This window comes from Helianthus annuus, chromosome 14 (genome assembly GCF_002127325.2).
Source record: "Helianthus annuus cultivar XRQ/B chromosome 14, HanXRQr2.0-SUNRISE, whole genome shotgun sequence".
Taxonomy (NCBI): Eukaryota; Viridiplantae; Streptophyta; class Magnoliopsida; order Asterales; family Asteraceae; genus Helianthus; species Helianthus annuus.
In genome coordinates this window covers 169,683,120-169,702,805 of record NC_035446.2, presented here as the reverse complement: position 1 = coordinate 169,702,805, position 19,686 = coordinate 169,683,120, and the positions used below count along the sequence as shown (strand labels likewise).

The 19,686-nt window shown below is 37.2% G+C and overlaps 3 protein-coding genes across 21 annotated transcripts; 2 read left to right on the top strand and 1 right to left on the bottom strand.

The window, feature by feature from the left end:
- The first annotated feature begins 387 nt into the window (after nt 1-387).
- LOC110905021 (derlin-1) lies at nt 388-4,241 on the top strand. Its single transcript, XM_022150899.2, has 7 exons — nt 388-535; nt 620-755; nt 2,191-2,264; nt 2,350-2,443; nt 2,971-3,099; nt 3,181-3,341; nt 3,922-4,241. The coding sequence occupies exons 1-7, from the start codon at nt 519-521 to the stop codon at nt 4,100-4,102; spliced, it is 792 nt and encodes a 263-aa protein (XP_022006591.1). The 5' UTR covers nt 388-518; the 3' UTR covers nt 4,103-4,241.
- On the bottom strand, nt 4,202-9,393 carry LOC110905019 (U-box domain-containing protein 35). 2 transcript variants are annotated; one of them, XM_022150895.2, is made up of 10 exons: nt 9,237-9,393; nt 8,894-9,093; nt 8,663-8,781; nt 8,428-8,549; nt 8,121-8,314; nt 7,688-8,013; nt 7,289-7,393; nt 6,765-7,193; nt 5,094-5,852; nt 4,202-4,531 (listed from the first exon to the last, which is right to left on the bottom strand). In XM_022150895.2, exons 2-10 carry the CDS (start codon nt 9,087-9,089, stop codon nt 4,352-4,354), a joined length of 2,430 nt encoding a protein of 809 aa, XP_022006587.1. In that variant the 5' UTR covers nt 9,090-9,093; nt 9,237-9,393; the 3' UTR covers nt 4,202-4,351. The 2 variants fall into 2 exon arrangements, with proteins under 2 accessions (XP_022006587.1, XP_022006588.1); XM_022150896.2 differs by having other exon boundaries at nt 8,954-9,093.
- Nucleotides 9,394-12,155: 2,762 nt separating this feature from the next.
- On the top strand, nt 12,156-14,565 carry LOC110905018 (probable E3 ubiquitin-protein ligase HIP1). Of its 18 annotated transcripts, XR_004879892.1 has the most exons (8): nt 12,159-12,589; nt 12,695-12,742; nt 12,876-12,919; nt 13,020-13,103; nt 13,413-13,539; nt 13,663-13,950; nt 14,066-14,187; nt 14,280-14,565. XR_004879892.1 is itself a non-coding variant. In XM_035983556.1 (4 exons), exons 2-4 carry the CDS (start codon nt 13,741-13,743, stop codon nt 14,308-14,310), a joined length of 363 nt encoding a protein of 120 aa, XP_035839449.1. In that variant the 5' UTR covers nt 12,876-13,539; nt 13,663-13,740; the 3' UTR covers nt 14,311-14,565. The 18 variants fall into 18 exon arrangements, 1 of the variants encoding a protein (XP_035839449.1); XR_004879894.1 differs by having other exon boundaries at nt 12,156-12,572; nt 13,020-13,539; XR_002572868.2 differs by having other exon boundaries at nt 12,156-12,589; nt 13,020-13,539.
- The last annotated feature ends 5,121 nt before the right edge of the window (nt 14,566-19,686 follow it).

The window sequence follows — 19,686 nt, the reverse complement described above, 5'->3', positions numbered from 1 at the left end:
AAGTCAAACTGAAACAGTCTTTCCTCTTCTTAGTGCTCCATCAACATCATGATTTGCCGTGAATAAAACTGCAGGACTTTAATTGGGGGACCGGCGATGACTACGAAGTCTTCTTTGGAATCCGTGTTTTCGTATATTGATAAGAGTAAATTTCTGTTTTCGTCCCCGAGGTTTGTCTATTTTAACTAGTTTAATCCAAAAACCTAATTTATAACAAAACCATCCATAAGGTTTGCATTTCTTAACGCTTTTCATCCCTAAGGTTTTCATTTCTTAACGCTTTTCATCCCTAAGAATTAAATGAAAAAGCACCCTTAGGGATGAAAAGCGTTAAGAAATGCAAACTTCAGGGCTGGATTTGTTATATATTAGATTTTTGGACTAAACAAGTTAAAATTGACAAACCTCAGGGACGAAAACAGAAATTTACTCTATTGATAATTATTTAATCTTTGTTATGTGAGATATAAAAACCAACTGATTTAGTTCATACAAGAACCAGCCTTCTATCATCTACAATGTCTACCCCTGCTCAGTAAGGCCCCTTCTCTTTCAAATTTATATTTTTTATGTGTGTTAGATGTATTTCTAGTGTTTATATATTCAATATAATAATCAGGTATTATAATTCCTTACCTCCTGTTGCAAAGACGTATGCAACCGTCTGTTTAGTGAAGTCTTTGGGTCGTCATCTTCAGCTTTACAGTCCCACGATTTTAGCTCTCTCTTATGAAGACGTGTTTAAGCGCTTTCAGGTAAAGATTTTTCTAATTTGTAGAGGTGACAATTTTAACTCGTTTACTTACTATAGGGTTCCTTACGGAGTTACGGGCCAAATGAGTAAATAAAAAAAATAAATAATAAGGGAACATGGCTAAACTCGCGCAAAAACTATTTCTAGTGTATATAACTAGGGGTGTGAATTTCTGACACGACCAGAAAACACGACACAAACCTAACACGAAATTCGCGGGTTTGGGTTTAGTCTAAACGGGTTCGGGTCAGTTTCAGGTTGAACCCGCGAACCCGTTTAGCTAAACGGGTCAGGTTCGGGTCAACCCGGTCGGGTTGTCAGGTTGACCCGTCTAACCCATTTATATTAAAATTATATTTTTACAATATGTTTTATGTCATAATTTGATTAGGTTTTTTAGTTTTATGTCATAAATATAACTTAAAAAGGGAAATTGACATAATATTTCATGATTTTAATGTAATTTTATTAGGGGAATTGGCCTGTAATAATCCCACCTAGACCTTATTGGCCATTAATAATCCCACCTCAGAATATTCCCCCCACCAGTCCCACCTTTCACTTATTTTTCCTACAATGGTCCCCCGCTAAAAAAACTTAACGGAATTAAGCTTTTTTCCAAATCACAAACAGATTTTTTAGGGCTTTTGATCGGAACGATGATACGAGTCCATTGATGTAAAACATACTTCGAAATGGTGCTTCAAGTGACTTGATTTTGGTTAATTGGAAATTTAAACACCCGAATTGACGCGCCATTTTCTTCGTTTGGAGCACCGTTTCGAGGCAAGTTTTACATCAATGGACTCGTATTGTCGTTCTTATGAAAAGCCCTAAAAAATCTGTTTGTAATTTGGAAAAAAGCTTAACTCCGTTAAGTTTTTTTAACGGGGGACCATTGTAGGAAAAATATGTGAAAGGTGGGACTGGTGGGGGGAATATTCTGAGATGGGATTATTAATGGTCAATAAGGTCTAAGTGGGATTATTACAGGCCAATTTCCCTTTTTATTATATAATTTTGTGTTTTTTTTTGTACTAGATGTTAATTTTAATATATTAATTTGCTGAAAAAAATTAAAAAATAAAAAAATTTCGGGTTGAATGGGTCGGGTTTCGGGTCAGCCTGAGAAGATTTGGGTCGGGTTCGGGTTCATATGTATGACACAATTTTCGGGTTCGGGTTCGTCTAAAATTTTCGGGTTCGGGTCACAAAAAGACCCGTCAACCCACGAAACGACCCGTTTAGCACCCTAATAAATAGATTTATTCAAAAACTCATTGTCACAAAAAGAATTTTTAGAACTATTTGACCTTTCAAAACATTCTACACAAAAAAAGGTGTTTCTCGCTAACTTGCCCTGATCCGCCCACTTTGCCACCTCTGATGGTTCTAATCACGTGCCGGAAACATAATTTGAATTTTTCATGATGCAGATTTGGAGGCTTATTACAAACTTCATCTTCATCGGATCGTTCTCTTTTACTTTCGCATTTCGGCTGTTCATTATGTAAACCTTTCTTGATCTCATCCGCTTTCAACTATATATAATTTACGGTATAAACTGTTTTTATAATTGATGTCGGGTATTCCAGATTAAAATACGGAGTTCAGTTAGAGAGGGGTCCTTTTGACAAGAGGACTGCAGATTACGTATGGATGTTTTTCTTCGGAGCATTCTCGCTACTGGTATACTAGCAAACCACTTTTTTTATAAAAAAAAAAAATAATTTTATTTTTTACTTTTGAGTAAACTACCATTTTGGTCCCTGAGGTTTGGTTACTTTTGCTACTTTAGTCCAAAACTCAAACCTTTTGCATCTGGGTCCCTGTGGTTTCAGTTTTATTGCCATTTTGGTCCAAAAATGAAATCAGGTCATACTTGTCTTATAAAATCCTGCAATTTTGTCATTTTCCTCAGGGGCAAATCAGGTCATATTTGTCTTATAAAATATGGTATTTATTTATAAAAAAGAAATGATCATTTTGCTCCTGCGGAAAATGACAAAATAACAGGATTTTATAAGACAAATATGACCTGATTTCATTTTTGGACCAAAATGGCAATAAAACTGAAACCACAGGACCCAGATGCAAAAAGTTTGAGTTTTGGACTAAAGTGGCAAAATTGACCAAACCACAGGGACCAAAATGGCAGTTTACTCTTTACTTTTTTTGTTTTAGTAAAGATTTTGACACGTGACATATTATGATAGGCGATATCTGCCATTCCATTTCTTTGGTCTCCGTTCATGGGGGCCTCGTTGGTTTTCATGATCGTTTACGTCTGGAGTCGTGAGCTCCCTAACACCCGTATTAACTTTCACGGTCTCGTGGAGTTTAAGGTATTGAAAGCGAGATCATATGATTTATTATATGCAAACGCGAGTACGATAATTGAAAAACTGATTGTAATGAGTATGCAGGGGGTCTATTTACCTTGGACCATGCTTGCTATTGAGTTGGTGCTCGGAAACCCGTTGATACCGAGCTTATTAGGAATTGGGGTTGGCCATTTGTATTACTTCTTAACAGTTCTTTACCCTCTTGCTGGCGGCAACGATATCTGCAAGACTCCATTTTGGGTGTATCCTTGCCGGTTTTCTAGTAACCAAAACCGACACATTGCACGTCTCATATTATGGGTCGATTTTGCAATCGACCCATTTACCTGTAGGCATGTAAACGAACTGAACGTTCAGTGAACTGCTCGTGAAGCATTCAACGGGAAGTTCGTTTAATCACTAAACGAACGAACATGAAAAATGTTTTTTTTTTTTTTTGGTTTCGTTTTTATTAAGCGAACGAACATGAACACACACGTCCCGTTCGTTTATTTACGTCCAAATTTAGCTACAAGGTAACGAGTCAAATGAATCAATTAGGTCAAACAGTTTGAAAGTTAACAAAAACGTCATATCTTAATGCATACAACCTTCTAAATCATTATATTACTAAACTTCGATAATTTTTGTAATCATATTTAACCGATTAACTTTTTTAAATAGGATTTTGGAAATAAACAAAACTTGGCAAAGCGTCGACTCAACTCACCCGCCCATTTTACCACCTCTGTCCGATATTCTTGTTTTTGTTGTCCTTGAACATTTTTACCACCTCTGTCGGATATTCTTGTTTTTGTTGTCCTTGAACATTTTTCTTTGCAGTCACAAGCTCGTAAAGCGTTGGGGCCGGGGGTACCAAATAAATAGTCCGGTTAAGCAGAACGAGTCAACCGGGGGTGCTTTTCAAGGTAGAAGCTACCGCGTTGGTGGAACCTCAACCGCTAGAGACCCATCAAATTTAGGAGCTTTTAGTGGCAGGAGCCGTCGTCTAGCTGGACGCTAGCTCGTGAAACTTTATGTTTTAGTTTGATAACAAGAAGCCTATTAATCACTATGTACTTCACTCTTGATGTTCTCATGTACTTGTTTTATAAAATTATTGTGGTATAATTCTTATAAATTTCATAAAATTTTCAAACTTACTCAAGGTTCATGTCAGTCAGACCCAAATAGCATCTAGATAAATCAAACATCAAAACACATGTACACTAAACAATCCCAAAAAAAAAAAAAAAAAAAAAAAAAACTATTATTAGGTTCTAGATTTCCACTCCAAGATTGCAGAAAGAAGCGTGTAATTAGGCGTTAAACTCCTACTAGTCAAGGGTAAATTCGTCATCGGCGAGCAATCACTCTCCTCCAACCATTTCTCTACCGCCACGCGTTCATAGGTGTAGCCGTCGGCCGCAACACAAGGATCACCCATAACTTCCTGCATGTTTAAACAACGGTGGTTTAGAGGGCTGGCATATCGTGTATACCCGTACACGATAAGACACTACACGATAAGACACGATATACGAAATCCCATACACGAACACGACACGATAAATTATCGTGTCCTTTTTTTCAAACACGAACACGACACGATATACACGAAAATTACCTGTTAATACCTGTTAACACGAACACGACATGCTATCTGAGGTTATAGAGGGAGTTTAGGGTTTTATTTTTTTTTTGAATTGAATGAGGAATGAAAATAGAAAGGAATTAAGGAACCAACACGCACATGGCTGATGAGTTTATTTAATTTAATTTCTTATTGTGTACTAACGGGTATTAACACGTAAACATGTACTTAACCTGTTTATACACGAAAATTAACAGGTAATCTCGTGTCTACCTGTTTGGTACACGATACCTGTTAAGGCCATACACGATACCTGTTAACTTCGTGTAGGTTCGTGTCGTGTATTCGTGTAAAATTGCCAGCATTCTGAATGTTTGATAAAACCGTAAGAACAAGAAATACTCGACCTATTAAAGCGTACCTTAAGTATCGGGCATCTAAAGTGGTTAGGAATGCTGATTTGAGTCTTAGATGCAGATGCGGCTCTTTGAGCCGCATCTGCAACTGCTTTCAGTCGTTCCAATACAGGAAGAACCGTATCTTTTAAATCCGGTCTATCTTTTCGTTTAAGCTCAGCACAACTCAACGCCAAAACGGCTAGCTCTTTGGTTTCATCAGTTGGCCATTCACCCGCTTCCGGATCTAATACATTCGCTAACTCATCATCTTCAAGCGCGGTTTCCACCACATGTGTCACCGCAATCGCTGGTCTTGCAGTCAGCAGCTGCAAAATCACTATACCAAGAGCATACACATCGGACTTTGGAGAAACTAATCCGGTCCGTTGATACTCCGGATCGATGTAACAAAGGGTTCCGGCTGGACTCGTGTCTTTGTAAACGGTGGTAGTAGAAGAAACGTCCGACTGAAGCATCGTTGAAAGACCAACGTCCCCGATTTTGCTTACCATATTTTGATCAAGCAAGATATTAGCAGGCTTCAAGTCACGGTGAACGATTGATTTCGGCTTTGCGTTATGAAGAAAAATTAATGCTGATGCTACTTCCCACGTGATACGGAATCGATCGAACCACGGGATCGGTGGCGTGTTGTTTTTGCGAAACAGTCTCTCTTCCAAGCTCCCGTTTACCATGTACTCGTAAACTAAGCAGCCGTGATCCACACACGCGCCGATAAGAATAAGCAAATGCGGATGCCGTATCTTGCTCAATACTTCAAGCTGCAAAAATCAAATATTCGGTTTGAATTATGAACATAGGGCTGTAAACGAATCGAACGTTCAGCGAACAGTTCGTGAACCGTTCGGCGGGAAGTTCGTTTATGTTCGTTCGATTAGCTTAACGAACGAACACGAACAAAATTTTTCGTTCGGCTAGCTTAGCGGACGAACACGAACATAGGTCTCGTTCGTTCGACTGCGTTCGTGAACGTTCGGTAATATGTTCGGCTACATTCGTCCGTGTTCGTTTGATTATATTAAAAAATAATATATAATAAACCTTTTATCTAAACATATTGAAAACTTGAAACCCTATTTTTTCTAAGTTAACTAAAATTTGGACATGCTAAGACATTTTTGGGGATAATTATGTCTAAGTTAATTAAAGTAGATTCATCGTTTGGTGGTGTATTAGACTTCTTGTGTTTTGATTTATCACTTGGTGGTTGTATTTAACTACTTATATCCAATGTTTAAGTATAAATATTTTTTTTATTTTTAAGTTAAATGTTCGTTTGGGTTCTTTTGTGTTCGCCTGCGTTCGTTTGTGTTCGAGACCAGTGTTCACGTACTGTTCGTGAACAACTGAATTTCCTTAACGAACGAACACGAACATAAACTTATGTTCGGTATGCGTTCGTGAACAGTTCGCGAACATGTTAATTTCCTAAACGAACGAACACGAACATAAACTTATGTTCGGTATGCGTTCGTGAACAGTTCGCGAACATGTTAATTTCCTAAACGAACGAACACGAACATAAACTTATGTTCGGTATGCGTTCGTGAACAGTTCGCGAACATGTTAATTTCCTAAACGAACGAACACGAACATGGCCTTGTTCGTGTTCGTTCGGTTCGTTTACAGCCCTATATGAACATGAAGCAATTTTGCAAAATGTCGATTAATACCTCTTGTTGAAACTGTTTGGTTCTATGAGCTTCCTGAGAGTGAAGAACTTTGACGGCAGCAACCGTATGATGAAAGTTCGATCTATAAACCGTTCCATTTCCTCCCGTTCCTATTTTAAGATCGTCGGAAAACGATGAGCACGCAGCCACGATTTCTTCCCACGTGAACTTCCGATAGTGCAATGAAGCTCCGGTTATGGCGTTTCGTAGCTTTTGTTTCTCTCTAGATTCATGTAACGCCTTCTCTTCCGCGCCTTTTCTTATCGCAGCTTCTCTTCTCAGATTTTCTTTTACGTATTCGGCTTGTCGTTTAGCAGCCTCGTGCTGCTCCATTTCTTTTTGCGCTAAAGATTTGGCTTCTTCTTCTTTTAGTTTTAAATCCTTGAGCCTGATTGATTCCTCTAGTTGCTGTTTTTGAAGATCACTCAGCTGACACAAATCCGTACGTTCTAAACATTAGTTTTACTCGAATTTAAGCGTTGACTTTAAAAGTAAAAGTCAAGAGGAAAACGGAAGTTACGCACCCTTCTAGACGCATCAAATGTTTCGTTTTGCGCAAGTGCATACATCCCGCGAAAGTGCCTGAGTTCAACTCTTAATTTTTCTATCTCGAAATTGATATTATTATCCTGCATAGCGAGTTTGTCGAGTTATTAACATTACAAGAACCAAGGGCGTAGCTTAAGAGGGGCCGGGAGGGGCGCCCAACCCCCCCCCCCCCCAACTTTTCGCTCAGTAGTGTTATATATGTAGTTTTCGTATAGAAATTTTTGGGTATATACGTTTACGACCCCCCGGTTCTATATAAATTTTTTAGTATATACGTTTTCGACACCCCCCCCCCCCCCCGGTTTTCATGGTCAAGCTTCGCCAATGACAAGAACACGAAAGCATGTTAAGAAACAGCATAGTTAGAAAGATGCCTGAATTTCTGACGAAATTTCTGAAGGCGCGTAAGCTATGCAATCTTGATCCGATGTCCATGATTGGTTTTCAGTCAAGAAGCTTCGGCTGCTCGAAACCGTACTATTTGCACGAAAATAATCAGGATTACCGGCATAAGAAACGGTTGTTTCGTGACTTTCGTCTCCTTCACCACCGTCGAAAAACTTATTCCCAGAACTTTCCGAAGAACTTGTTTCTTTGTGAAGGGTGCCGTTTTTGAACGAAGGTGTTTCAAAACATGGCGTCGGTAGTGAATTTGGAAAGAACTGGGAGTATGACGTCGCCGAGCCTTGGTCGGTCCACTCTGTCACGCAGTCACGAACACAAACTATCAATCAAAAAGTTTAAAATTTGACTTGATATCATACATATAACTTTTTTGTCTCGTTGACCATAAAAGTCAACTGCTACCTGTTCTAGAGCTTGTTGCAAGACTTGAAGAATTTGTAACAGAACTTGAATCACTACTATGGTTGTCATCTTTACTCGATCCAATGGTTTCCGAATCAGAAGCCCGAAGTGAAGATAATTTCCCTTTCGAAATAGCGTAAACAGTACAAAAGCTTGGAATGCTTTCCGAGATTTTCGACGACAAATTCTTACCCCTAAAACACAAAAAAAAAAAATCTATAAAATCACAGACTATCGACACGCGATGAAAACAAAAACAAAAACAAAAACAAAAACAAAAACAAAAACGACTAGAATAATTCGGTACCTTGAGAATATGCCTTTGGATGAAGCTCCAATTACAAGCTTATTAATATTATTTTTTAAAATTTCATGTTTTATTGCCTCTACTACATCATCAGATTCAATTTGCACAATTTCTACATCCACCTGCACTCAAAAACAGATCATAAAAATTAAAAGCAAACTTTATATTAATATTGTTTCACAAAATTCAATCAATATTTAAATATATAATCAAGAAAATAAATAAATGCTTAAACCTTTCTCCTATCACACATGTGCTTGAAAGGAAGAAGCTTTTCATAAGTTTGCCATTCAACTTCCTTCTTGTAAGCATTCACCACATCCTCTCTCACTTGAGAAATCAGAACAGATCCCACTACCAAAAAAAAAAAAAAAAAAAAAAAAAAAACATTTTTTTATAAAATTTCAAAATATATAATTTAATATCATATCATTATATATATGAAATATTAATCAAGGAAACTTACTTGGTGTAGGAATTCTGGTGATTTTAGGGCGGATGAAGAACATTTTAAAGAGAAGCATACCTTCAGGAACAAATTTATCCAAAGCCCATCTAACAACATATTTGGTTTTTCTACTTTCACTAACTGCTAAACCAACTACCAAACATGAAGGTGTAGATAATTCATCTACCCCTTTAATCACTTCATTGTCTTCCATATTTCTGCAAAATTTAATCACCCATAACAAGTTATATAATAATAATATTATTTTATGTTTTTCAGTATTGAAAAGGCAAGATAAATTGCATAACAAAACAAATAATATAATAATGCATAATTAGAAGATCATGAAACACATACATACCAAACCATAGAAGTACCATAGAAGGTTCACATGAAGTAGTAAGTACTCAGGTTTTCTATCTTTCTCTCTCTGCAATATCTGTCATTTTGATTTTGTATTTTTCTCTCTCTTTCAGATCGCAGAAAAGATAGGAGAGTATGGAACAAACTTGAAAATTAATTACATTTAGATATTTATATTTAGGTGAGGTGACCAAAAAAATATGATAATTACAGGTTTAGATAGTCTTTGTATTGTTTACCGACAATGAAATGATCGATTATTTAATGGCTATAACAAGTATTTAATTTGATTTAATTTTGGTTTAAGCTATTAAGTTATTTCAACTTGACAACATGTGACAAAGTTGTTTGGATATAACTTTATTTAATATTTACCCTTTTTGTCACATTTGAGATGTAAACCAGGGGCGGATCTAGCTCATATTTGTGGGTTTCTAGGAATCCAGTGTATTTGGAAAAAATAAGTGAGAATTAAAAAGGATTTACTAAAAAAAACTCATTAGAATAAAATTCTGAATCCGTCACTTATGTAAACTTCTAAAGACGTTACATATATTATAATGGTATTTTTTTATTGAAATGTTTGTTGCTGTAACCATCTGTTTCAAGAACTTAAAAAATTATTAAGTCTCAATCGATAATATTTGAAGACTTATAATAATAATAATAATAATAATAATAATAATAATAATAATAATAATAATAATCTATACTAATTGTATTAATAATAATAATAATAATAATAACAGCAACAATTAACCTTGATTTTATCTCTATTAGTGCCATAGAAAGCGGTAATTTGTTTTACTTCCATATCATAAACCTATGATGTTGTTTTGAACGAGTCTAATCAACTTTTAGAATTCATTTTTTTTTTATAAAATTAAAAAAAAAACCAACTTATTTGTTCTTAAACGTGATAACAAATAATTTGAGTAGTTTGAAACTCTATGTTTGGTAGGTAAACAACTCGAAATGTAAATTTTTTCAATGTGAGAAACAAAATATTTTATCTCATCTAGATAGGTGTAAAGTTACAAAATGATTTCGTTTTGTTGCTATCAATTACCATTTGAAGCATAACCATGTTTTATATATTTATAGGTGACTTATTCACTAATTTAAAAAAAATGTTATATAAGGTTTTCTCAGTGTTATAAAAATCATAACTAGGCGACGATTAATTGCTAGTAGGGCTGTAAACGAACCGAACGTTCAGCGAACAGTTCGTGAACCGTTCGGCGGGAAGTTCGTTTATGTTCGTTCGTTTAATAAACGAACGAACATGAACAAGATATTTCGTTCGATTAGTTAAATGAACGAACATGAACAGAGGTCTCGTTCGTTCGATTGTATTCGTGAACGTTCGGTAAGGTGTTCGTGAACATTCGTTGATTTGCGTTCGTTTATGTTCGTATGTTTGTGTTTTAGTTGAAGATCTTTGTACTTTCTTATATTTTATTTGTACTTTTTATATTATTAAACTTTTATATATTTTATTACCCTAACAATTAAACTAGAAAACTCACTTTCACCTTGTTTATGCATCATTTCCCTTTCATTTCTCATTATTTACATCGGCGAATAAGATCGACCTCCGTTCCACAATAAGGGATTCAAGTTCAGTGCTACTCTCTGGGCCATCTTTCTTTATCTTTCGTCGCGTTCGCCAAATTTATTTGTTCGTTTGTGTTCGTGAACCGTTCGCGAACACGCTCATTTCCTTAATGAACGAACACGAACATAAAATCTTGTTCGGTAAGTGTTCATGAACCGTTCGTGAACACATTTATTTCCTTAACGAACGAACACGAACATAAAATCTCGTTCGGTAAGTGTTCATGAACCATTCGTGAACACATTTATTTCCTTAACGAACGAACACGAATAAGACCTTGTTCGTGTTCGTTCAATCGTTCGGTTCGTTTACAGCCCTAATTGCTAGTGAGTTGCGTAAGAGTTAAAAATAACTACTTAAAATATTAACCTATAAAAATATGTATATGTATACATAAAACTGAAAATTACATAACTCGATCCAATTAATCTCGAGTAATTCCAAGCATGGTTGTAAAAGTCCCGCCTAGGCTACGAGTACTCCCCGAGTACTCGCTACAAGGTAGGCTTCAGAGGCACGAGTACTGGTCTCCCAGGCCAATTACTCCCCGAGTAATCTCCGCCTAAGCCGAGTACTCCCGAATCCGACTAGGGAGCGCCTAGCGACTTTTGCAACCATGATTCCAAGTAGTCGCTAGTCCCCACCTTACCGGCCGACTAGCGAGTTCTCCAACCTTAGGTTTTCTTGAGTTTTCTTAGACTAAAGGGTGTGGGGTCATGGTTGGGACATGATTGACCAGATAGGAACATGAATGGAATGCGACACCACCCTATTGCATGATCCACCATGGTTTGTGTGGATTAAACCATGTCAACCATGGTCCTCATTTTCATTTTTCAAGAAATTGTTTCCTTTTTTTAGACAAAAATAAATTAAAATAAATAAGGGGATAATGGTTTGGGTCATGACCACATCTTTAGAGTATTGGTTTTGGATGGTGGATTAGAGGCAGGTGACATGACATTGACATGAAAAATCATGATGATCATGAGGGTCATAAAGCCTTAAGTTAAGTAGGTTTTCTTTCTCTTCCCACCTTCCTATCATATTAACCTTAGCTTAAAAACTATAAAAGGTTAAATATATTGTTTGATATTATATATATATATATATATATGGAACCCATTAAGTGGCGGTTACCTTTAAAATCAATATCATCCGTTCGATCATGTTGAGATGAAATCTCAGCCGTTTAAACTAGCAAAAATAACCGCTCTAATGGAGGTTATTTGCAGTTTTTTGCTGGTGGTTTTTCTCCATAAATTTAGGCCCATGATCTCCACTCCTCTTGCAAGTTTTCTCCTTATTTTTAGACCCATTATCTCCTAACCACCATCCAAGTCAATATATATCTCCAACGTTAGATGAGGCTGAGATTAAATCTCAGCGGTATAAAATACAAGAAACCTTCTAGAATGAGAGGTTTCTTAGCGGTTAAATGTTCAGTTTTCCTTCTTGAACAGTTTTGTTCCTTCTTTCTCTCCAACCCACGTTGATGACAATAACCACTCACTACCACGACATATGATTTATATATTATCATGTTTGTTCTACATTTATTTACATGCGTAAGAAGAGATTTTACCATCAGACACAACCACCACCAAGGCGATCATCGCCACTTCTCAATCTACCGTCGTTGCCGCTCTATCGGTCGTCAACGCCTCCCAATCAACCATCACAACCGTCAAATCCACCATCTCCTAACCACCACCGGTATGCCGTCCCCCATTGTAAGTAGTTATAACTTTAATTTCACTTTCGATTTTGCTACTTTTGTGTTTATTTAGTGCATTTAATTAACAATTTTGAGATTTGATTGTTCGTGTTTGTGTCAGGTTTGGTTTATGATTCTCCGGAAGCTAATTTTGATCCAGAAGTTATAAGTGAAGCGGCTCAGATCCTATATTTTAAAATTCATTTTTTTAAATTATAGTGTTGCTTGTGTTTTTGTCATAGAAGAGTGTGTGGACTGTGTTAATGGGGATAAACTTGGCTTATGTTGATTTTTTTTTACAGATCCTATATTTTAAACCCTCAACAGAGTATGCCAAGTTAAAAGAGTAATCACTTGAAAGTGAATTTGGAAATGCACCTACTTTTAGATCCAAACGTCTATCATTGTATTTGTATTTACTGATCCAAACGTCTCGCATTGTACAGAGCAACATATATTTCGTACGAGGTCGTCAAGCTTACTTTGGGACATATGTTTATTCATGACATTAAAAAAATCATTCGGAAAAGGTAAATAATTAATCCAAGTGTTGCATTTGTCAGTAATATAACTACCCACGTGTTATTCTAAATGATGCAGTTTTGTAATACCCTTATCCAGTTGGTGGTCCTTTTTATATCAAGATAAGTCCTCATCTGTTATGTTGATTTACATGCCTTGCAAAATGTAGATACATTTAATTAACTTGAAACAAACATCTACTTAATGAACTTGCTAAATTACAGGCACATATCTTAAACTACAACATTTTCAAGAATTTTGATTTTATTGCTTTAGAATTTAGAATTCTTACAAGTTACTAAACCGATGTCTGTCAGGGTCAAATACCCCCATTTTCAATCAAGGTTGCCATTCGTTCTATTGAATCTTAGTCCAGCTCAGAAATTTTTGCAGACATTAGTGCAGCGCCTGTTGCTTCAACATCTTTAGGACAAGAATATAAAGGTTAGATAATTCGTGGCAATGAAATGAAGTAGTTATTTATTTTGTTGGTATTAATGCTAATCTATTAGGCTTTCATGGTTACTTAAAGTTCACAACTCATTTGCATACATGTGTCTTTCTCAGTCAAATAGGTGATAGAGGAGCTAGGTTTGACGAATGATCATACAATAAATGGTTATGTAATGAAATGGAACGGAATGGATGGGCATTGCCAAAATCAAATGTACTAGCATGAAGAGCTGTTGCTGGGAGACTTCCCAAAAGGTGGAACTGAGCAAACGAGGTATTCAGGTTGGGAACACATTTTGTTCGTCATGCAGATACATTCCAGAGACGGTAGATCATAATTCTAGGAACTTCTTCGATCAATATAGAGATATGAGACTAGACATCAACAACATGAGTTATGAGGTTTGATAATAATTAGTTACATATTACATCATAATGAGATTTGATAAAAATTAGTTATATACCTTTCTTTTTAATTTAGTATGCTAATTTTTTTGCTGCACTGCTCAATCATTAGGAAAGGATAGGGAATGTTAGCACGGTTTTTCCCGAGGATAACATGTCCAAGTATTTAATGAAGAAAAATCATTGTCCTGACGAAAACCATGGGGAGGTTTCTTGTCCCATATGCCTTATAAGGTATATATTTGATCTTGAAAATCCTTGGGTTTGGGTTCTATATTTATAAAAAGTATAATATATTCGGTTTTGACTTTTTTTTATTTGATCAGGAAGAGTAAAATAATGGGGATAACTGGATAAGACTGGGAAGATGTGGAAATATGGACAAGGTTATCATGTGAACTGCATCAAGAAGAGGCTATTGATGAAGATATTTTGTCTAATCTGCAAAACTGAATGCTCAAGTTAAGAACCCACTCAACAGTTTGGTTGCTTTTTAAGGTGTAAATACAAGATATGAATATTATTCTAAATTCATTAACTTGTACGAGTTAAAATTTCTCTAAATTCATTATATATGTATGCTCCAAGTTTTATAGGAGTGACCCACTTTAACCAATTGTATAATTTAAGTGACCCAACTTAACTCTTATATTCCTTTGACAAACAAAAATTACCTAAATCAACCCCTTTCTTGATGAATGGGTCATGAGTGCTAGGTGTATTCACACCAACTCTACTTTTCTTAGGCTATACGGAGCGGGGGGCATGAAATAGTGGCGTTATTTGACATGTGGCTTCCACGTCAGAAAAAAGTGGCGTGGTGCAAAAAAGGGAGGAGTGGGAGCGGCGTGGTTAGTGGCGTTTTTATATAAAAAATCTAATAATAAACATCAACCAATTAAAACACATCCGATATCCATCCACCAATCAAAAGCCTCCTCCTCACAACCCAAATACACCCTACGTCGGTGGAAAACTCGCCGCCCTCACTACTACGCCACCACAAGAGGTGGTGTTCTCGGTTAATAGGGCCACTATTCCACGCCCACACCGTGTGGTCTCAGTAGTTAAATCTTCTCATATTACTCTTGAAACACTGAAAAGTTGATTGCACATCAAAAGTTAAAGGTCAACAACTACTTGACACAATTAATTGTAATAAAAATCAGTTTTAATCCGTATTGGAGATATTTAAATGTTTCATCGTGATATTTAAATGTTTCATCATGGGGTAATGTGTTTGGATAATGTGTTTTGACAATGAGTTTTAGTGGTTTGAAACGAAGAAAAGGAAAAGTTAGATGGTTGTAATTTTTTTCAAATAGGAGATGGAAAAAAGGAAGAGGAGAAGCAAACCGAAACACATCAATATACATTATCTTTGTTTGTTTGTTACGTTAGCGTAACCCGTCCAACGGACGGGTATTAAACTAGTTTTATTTGGACGTATATAGTAAATTTAGAAACCAACAAAAGTTGGTGTGGTATTTTTCGTAAAAAACGTGTGTGGGGACTTCTAGACTTTTGGAAATATTGAGGTTAGTTCAAAAGAGGGAGCAGGTTTTTAGCAAATAATTCATACTGAAATATGTTGACTTGAGCGAATATTTTTGGCAGAAAAATCTCAACTGCCATTTCGTCGAAATTCCTCTTTTCCGTTTTATCTTTTGAATTAAATTAAATAATTAAATAGCCTCAAAATGAACTTTAATACTTATGGAAAGTCATTTTATCATGAGATCTCTTTAGTTACTTATAATAGAAATTAATAATAAACCTAGTCTATATTCTATAGTATTAAAAACCATTTTCGGTTATGTTTAGTCGTTATTTAGTTAAACATAATCATAACCATAGTTTGAATGACCATGTTCATCTTTCTAGTTGGCATGGTTTAATGAATATATAAAGCACTAAAAAATAATAAGTGGATTTATTATAATACAATAAACCAATATCAAGCAATGCCTGCGGAAGGTCAGGGATGGGCATTTTACGGCGGCGGTCAAAGTTTTATGTTCCAGTGGGGTTGCCTCTTTTGGAGAATCGACCATGAAAGCTCTTATTGATAAACATCTGGTGGTGCCACCCCCATCACTGCCTTCCAACCCTGTTGCCCAACCCACTATTATTGCAGCAGATGATTGCGTGCTTAAATGTATCCAATCCTTCCCTAGAGGGACATCTTGTGGCAGAGATGGGATGCGGGCTCAACACTTGTTGGACGCTATTGGTTGTAAGGGTTCGGTTAGTTTCTCGGGTCTGCTCACAGCTATTACTGGAGTCGTCAACCTATGGCTTGAGGGGCTTTGCCCTAAGGTGTTGGCAGAGTTTGTGGCCTCAGCCCCCCTCACCCCCTTATTGAAACCTGATAATGGTATTAGGCCTATCGCCGTGGGGGGCATCTGGCGTAGGTTGGTCTCTAAGGTGGCTATGAAGAAGGTTGGGAAGGACATGGCCCAGTATTTGGGGGATTTTCAATTCGGGGTTGGTACACCAAATGGGGCGGAGGCGGTGCTTCATAGTGCGAACAGGTTCCTGAACTCTTTTCATGAAGATGGGTCCATGGCCTTGCTTACGGTAGACTTCACCAATGCTTTCAACATGGTTGACCGCTCAGCGTTCCTCCAACAGGTCCACCAACGTTGTCCATCTATCTATCGGTGGGTCAAGTTCCTATACGCCCAACCCGCTAGGTTGTATGTTGGCAGCGAGTGTATTGGGGCCACCACTGGAGTGCAACAGGGAGATCCATTGGGGCCCCTTCTCTTTGCCCTAGCCTTACACCCCCTTATTCTCCGTGTCCAGGAGCACTGTAACCTCCCCTTTAATGCTTGGTATTTGGATGATGGCACGATTATAGGTAATGCAATAGAAGTTGCTAAAGCCTTGGACATCATCAACACGGAGGGACCATCCCTAGGGCTCCATCTCAATATTAAGAAAACGGAAGTGTACTGGCCATCGTGTGACGGTCTCAAGGATCAGGACGGCCTTTTCCCGAGAGGGATAGGTAGACCTGAGAGAGGGGGTTAAGCTCCTTGGGGGGGCGGTTAGCCGAGATTCTGCTTTTATCGGGGAATTAGCTGGGCGGCGGGCATCGGCAACGGTTGACCTTATGAAACTCCTGCCCTGCCTCCAGGACCCCAGTGCGAGCTTCTTCTTTTAAGGTCTTGCATGGGGGTAGCTAAGTTACTATTTGGGTTGCGGACCTACCAACCCCACTTGATGGCAAATGCAGTATCCTATTTTGACGATGGTCTCCGAGAGGCTATCGAAGACATTGTTGTTTGCGGGGGGTCCTACTTTGGTGACCTTCAGTGGCGTTTGGCATCTTTGCCGATGCGTTTTGGTGGTTTGGGCCTCCTCTCAGCTCGGGAGGTTGGAGTTTATGCTTTTGTGGCGTCTAGAGCTCAGTCGTATGTATTGCAAGACCATATCCTTCGGAACAGTGGAGTTGTTAAGCTTGATGTAGACTACCAACAGGCCCTTGAGTACTTAAGTGTCTCTCTTCCAGACTTTGATATTGGCGGTTTCTCTAATATGGACACCGCCCCCCCCCCCAAAGCCACAAAAAACTTTGGCGAATGCTCTATTTGACAAAATCGCTCAGAGTCTGGGAGAAACATTTGATCTGTCTCCCCGCCAGAAGGCGGTGATTGAGTGCTTGAAAGGCCCCCATGCGCAAGACTTTTTTACTGTTATCCCGATCGAGGGGCTAGGGCAATGCAGTCGGCTGTTGAGTATAGGGCTATCCTCAAATACCGGCTGATGATCCCTATGTATCCAGAAGACGAAACCTGCCCAATCTGCCGTAAAGCCTGCATGGATAAATACGGGGAGCATGTTGTTCATTGTAAGGAGCTCCCTGGTTTCAAATATCGGCATGACTGGGTGAGAGATGTTTTGGGGACATCTTGAGGAGAGCGGGGATTTTTGCGAAGAAGGAGGCCCCTGTGAATTTCCTTACAAACCCCATGGAAGGGAGATCTACACTGAGACCAGCGGATCTGCTCGTCTTTGGCTGGGCAGGAGGGAAACATGCTTGTGTGGATCTCACAGGAGTCTCCCCCTTAGCTGGTTTAAGGGAAAGCGGGTTTGTAGCAGGACAAGCTATAAGGAAAGCAGAATCAAAAAAGGTGGATAAACACGCTAAAGCATGTGCTGATAACCAACATGCATTTGTCCCCTTCGCCTTCGACACCTTTGGCTCCCTAGCTCCAGAAGCTATCCGTTTGTTGACTAGGGTCCAAAAGGTTGTCCATAACAGTTGCTCATCAACAGGGGGCAGGGGTTTGTCTTTAATAGGCTAGGGTTTGCTATTCAGAAAGGGGTAGCGGCGCAGCTTGTTGCTCGCTTACCTGCGCTATTGATGTAAAATGCACTTATTTAAAAAAAACGATATTAAAAACTGAACAATTATAATATAATAAGCCGATATTAAAAACTAAACAATAACTTGCTTGTTAGATTTAATCTTCTAGAAAGTTGACAAACATAATATCTTCTACGATTTAAAACCTGAATAACACATTGACATGAATCATGCTAGAAAGAAGTGTGTTTATGTGATTCAAATGAGTTTTGATTTAAGTATTAATAATGCTAGAAGAGTGTCTATGTGATACGACAGAAAATAAATATATTGTCAGAGTGCGTATTTTCTCAACTAAAACTGAAGTTATCGATCTGATTTCTTGTCAAGCTTGATTTCTGGTACGGGAACGCCATCTTTATCATTTTCTAGCCAGATTGCACCTGAAAATTATAAGTAAAAAGATAAATAGATTCTTTTTACTATATTTCTCAAGAAAATGGCTTAGATTAGGCCTCGAATAATGTGAAATGTATGTTTTTTTTCACATATCATTAACCTACTGTAATATAAATTATCATTAGTTATAGTCTATAACGTTAAAATTCAATCTATCATTTATCTGTTTTCTATTTTGTCATAGTATCACCTGCACATGTTCAAAGGGAGTGACGATGACTTCTCAACATTCAGCCAACCAACCTGCTTTATCGTTTTGTTTGTTTTATGTTCAATTACTAGAATAGAATCTCATGTAGTATACGAGGTGAATAAAAGAAATATTAAATACTTCGTAATTTATCTTGTGATTATTATAGAAATATAACTTTATAAAGGTTGAGGTAAGTTTAATTAAAAAGTTCATTTGCCTAACTAAGCTAAGAATGCATCTTGATCATTTATTATACAAACCAATATCAATGACTAATAGTAATACCAAAGTGTATGGAAAAACACGGTGGAAAGATACTATTGAATAGCCACTTATTTCGATTTTTTTTCAAACTCTTCACATTTTTTGAACATTCATAATTTTTCATACCACATTATTTCTTTTCAAAAAGTTGCACAGTAAAACTGAACATTTTATTATTTTTAAGTTCAATATTATATTCTATACTATCTTAAAAGACAAAATCGGTGAGGTTTTCCACCGGCTTTGCCTTACCCCCTAAACTTTTACAATATTGCATTTCAAGCCTCTCAGCTTCGCTACGGCCCCTTCACTTTTGGAGTAGTCAATTTTAGTCCTTTATTTAAATTTACTATTCTTCTACTTTAACAATTGACATTTTTAGCCTCTAGCTTTTTACTAATTTAAATTTCTTTCGAAAACATTTGTTCGTTTTCTTTTGTTTACCCATATCATTTTTTTACTTAAAAAACTATTTTTCCGTACATATTTTTTTTCGTACATA

What these genes read in the sequence shown, in the direction of transcription:
- LOC110905021 (XM_022150899.2), top strand. An exon ending in GCATTTCGGCTGTTCATTAT is followed by an intron (nt 2,265 to 2,349) that starts GTAAACCTTTCT and finishes CGGGTATTCCAG; the next exon opens with ATTAAAATACGGAGTTCAGT. An exon ending in TGCAAGACTCCATTTTGGGT is followed by an intron (nt 3,342 to 3,921) that starts GTATCCTTGCCG and finishes TTTTCTTTGCAG; the next exon opens with TCACAAGCTCGTAAAGCGTT.
- LOC110905019 (XM_022150895.2), bottom strand. Translation starts at nt 9,089, where the DNA reads ATGGAAGACAATGAAGTGATTAAAGGGGTAGATGAATTATCTACACCT. An exon ending in TCCAAAGGCATATTCTCAAG is followed by an intron (nt 8,315 to 8,427) that starts GTACCGAATTAT and finishes TTTGTGTTTTAG; the next exon opens with GGGTAAGAATTTGTCGTCGA. An exon ending in CCAAACAGTTTCAACAAGAG is followed by an intron (nt 5,853 to 6,764) that starts GTATTAATCGAC and finishes TGATTTTTGCAG; the next exon opens with CTTGAAGTATTGAGCAAGAT.
- LOC110905018 (XM_035983556.1), top strand. Translation starts at nt 13,741, where the DNA reads ATGGGCATTGCCAAAATCAAATGTACTAGCATGAAGAGCTGTTGCTGG. An exon ending in TCAACAACATGAGTTATGAG is followed by an intron (nt 13,951 to 14,065) that starts GTTTGATAATAA and finishes CTCAATCATTAG; the next exon opens with GAAAGGATAGGGAATGTTAG. An exon ending in TGTCCCATATGCCTTATAAG is followed by an intron (nt 14,188 to 14,279) that starts GTATATATTTGA and finishes TTATTTGATCAG; the next exon opens with GAAGAGTAAAATAATGGGGA.